This window comes from Corvus brachyrhynchos, unplaced genomic scaffold (genome assembly GCF_000691975.1).
Source record: "Corvus brachyrhynchos isolate BGI_N302 unplaced genomic scaffold, ASM69197v1 scaffold220, whole genome shotgun sequence".
Lineage (NCBI taxonomy): Eukaryota > Metazoa > Chordata > Aves > Passeriformes > Corvidae > Corvus > Corvus brachyrhynchos.
This window is the reverse complement of record NW_008236209.1, coordinates 61,266-62,835: the sequence shown is the minus strand read 5'-3', so window position 1 is coordinate 62,835 and position 1,570 is coordinate 61,266. Positions and strand designations below refer to the sequence as shown.

General features: G+C 44.5%; 1 protein-coding gene across 1 annotated transcript in view; it reads right to left on the bottom strand.

The window, feature by feature from the left end:
* The window catches only part of HTATSF1 (HIV-1 Tat specific factor 1), a 16,277-nt gene extending 14,897 nt beyond the window's left edge, over window positions 1-1,380 (bottom strand). The window contains exon 1 of the mRNA XM_008642031.2: window positions 1,323-1,380. Within this exon, the coding sequence (XP_008640253.1) occupies window positions 1,323-1,380 (58 nt within the window). The remainder of the gene's footprint in view (window positions 1-1,322) is intronic.
* Between the last annotated feature and the right edge of the window lie 190 nt (window positions 1,381-1,570).

Here is a 1,570-nt window from a genome sequence, read left to right as displayed (position 1 = left end):
TGGGGAGGGCGGAGCGGGGGCACTCAGGGCGCACTCAGGGCGCGGGCGCACTCAGGGCGCGGGGAGTGGGTCGTGTTTTCCCGCCTCTGGGCGGGCCCTGAGGGCGGTGGGTCCGCTATGGGACGGGGTCCGTCGGCACAGTGGCCTTGCCCTTTTTTCTCTTTCCCGTTTTTTTCTTTCCCTTCAGCCTTAGGCTCCAGCGCTGTCTCACCACAGGCGGGAGTTCTGCAGGAGGGCAGCTGCCCCTGGCGCACCAGACTGCTTTGGGCGAGAAGCTGTACCTTGATGGGCTTTGCATGGGGACTACTGCAGGTTTTCTTACATGATAGATAAAAGTTTGGGGCACGGAAAGTCCTCCCTGCTGCAATGTTTTTCCCTATTGCGCCTAGGACAACACTGGACAGTGAAACGGCTTGTTGTCAGCGGTGCTGTGCAAGATTGGCTGCTGTCTGGCACTGGAAGTGTACTCATGTCCTGCTAGAGGAAAAGATAGAAGCAAAAATAGATAAATGAGGTTGAAATGGCACTCTTAAGTGTCAAGAAATCACATTGCTTGTCTTTGGTCTCTTGGCTGAGGGTGTCCAGCGGTTGTACTCCCTTAGGAAAGGGTTAGTACGTTGTATTAGTGGGATGAAGCTTGGCTTCAAAACACTTAATTCCTTTTGCATTAATGAAGCTGCAATTAGTACTCTGTCCGTGGATACTTAAATATTTTAATTATAATTTTCTCTCAAATCAGTTCTTTTAAATGCCCTTCATCTAGTGCCATCTAGTGGTTTTTACAGTGTAGCCCAGACAGCATTACATCAAAACCGAATTTTAATTGCCAACGTATTTTAAAGTATTTCTATTTAGAGGATAAACCAGCACACTCTTCATGTTTTCTTTAGCAAACCTTAACCTAGAGCTACAAAGCCCCGTGTATCAGTGTACATGTTATAAATGGAAATTGAGCTGAACAGCCCCAGCAAAGCTGGCAGTGGCTGGTTGCCAGGGGCAAAACAGTATTTCCACTCAGAAATAAAAATTATAAACAGAAGTTTTCGGGAAATTAGTGTACCAGGAACAAATATACAGACTGGAATGATAATAAAATCAAAGACGTGTTTGTCTCTGCAGGGAGAGACAAACATCAGCTCCCTGCCTGGGCACCAAGCTGTCAGACAAAATTTCTGAGAATATAGAGTTCTAGTAACCTTTGGCTGTTGCACAAAGAACATCCAGCCTAGTTAATGGCATCTCTGATTCTTCAAGAATTTTCTCTTGGCAGGTCTACTACGGTAGTTGTCCAAAGATTGTTTTGTGATCACTTATAAACTTACTGCCTAAGGGACATTTGTCTTCACTTTCAAACAGTTGTTGGATTTTGGAGAGAAGCATGAGGGGCTTGACATAAACTGCCCTTGCTTATAAAATTTGGAATTGGGTATATGTTTGGAAATCAGATAATTATAGCCTTAAACTTTGTAAGAGAAATACAATTTAAGTCTTAAACTGCTTGTTTTATTTTTGCAGGGTTTTAAATGTTTATTACCTGAGTGATTGCAGTGAGGTCTGTACAGCTTTCCCT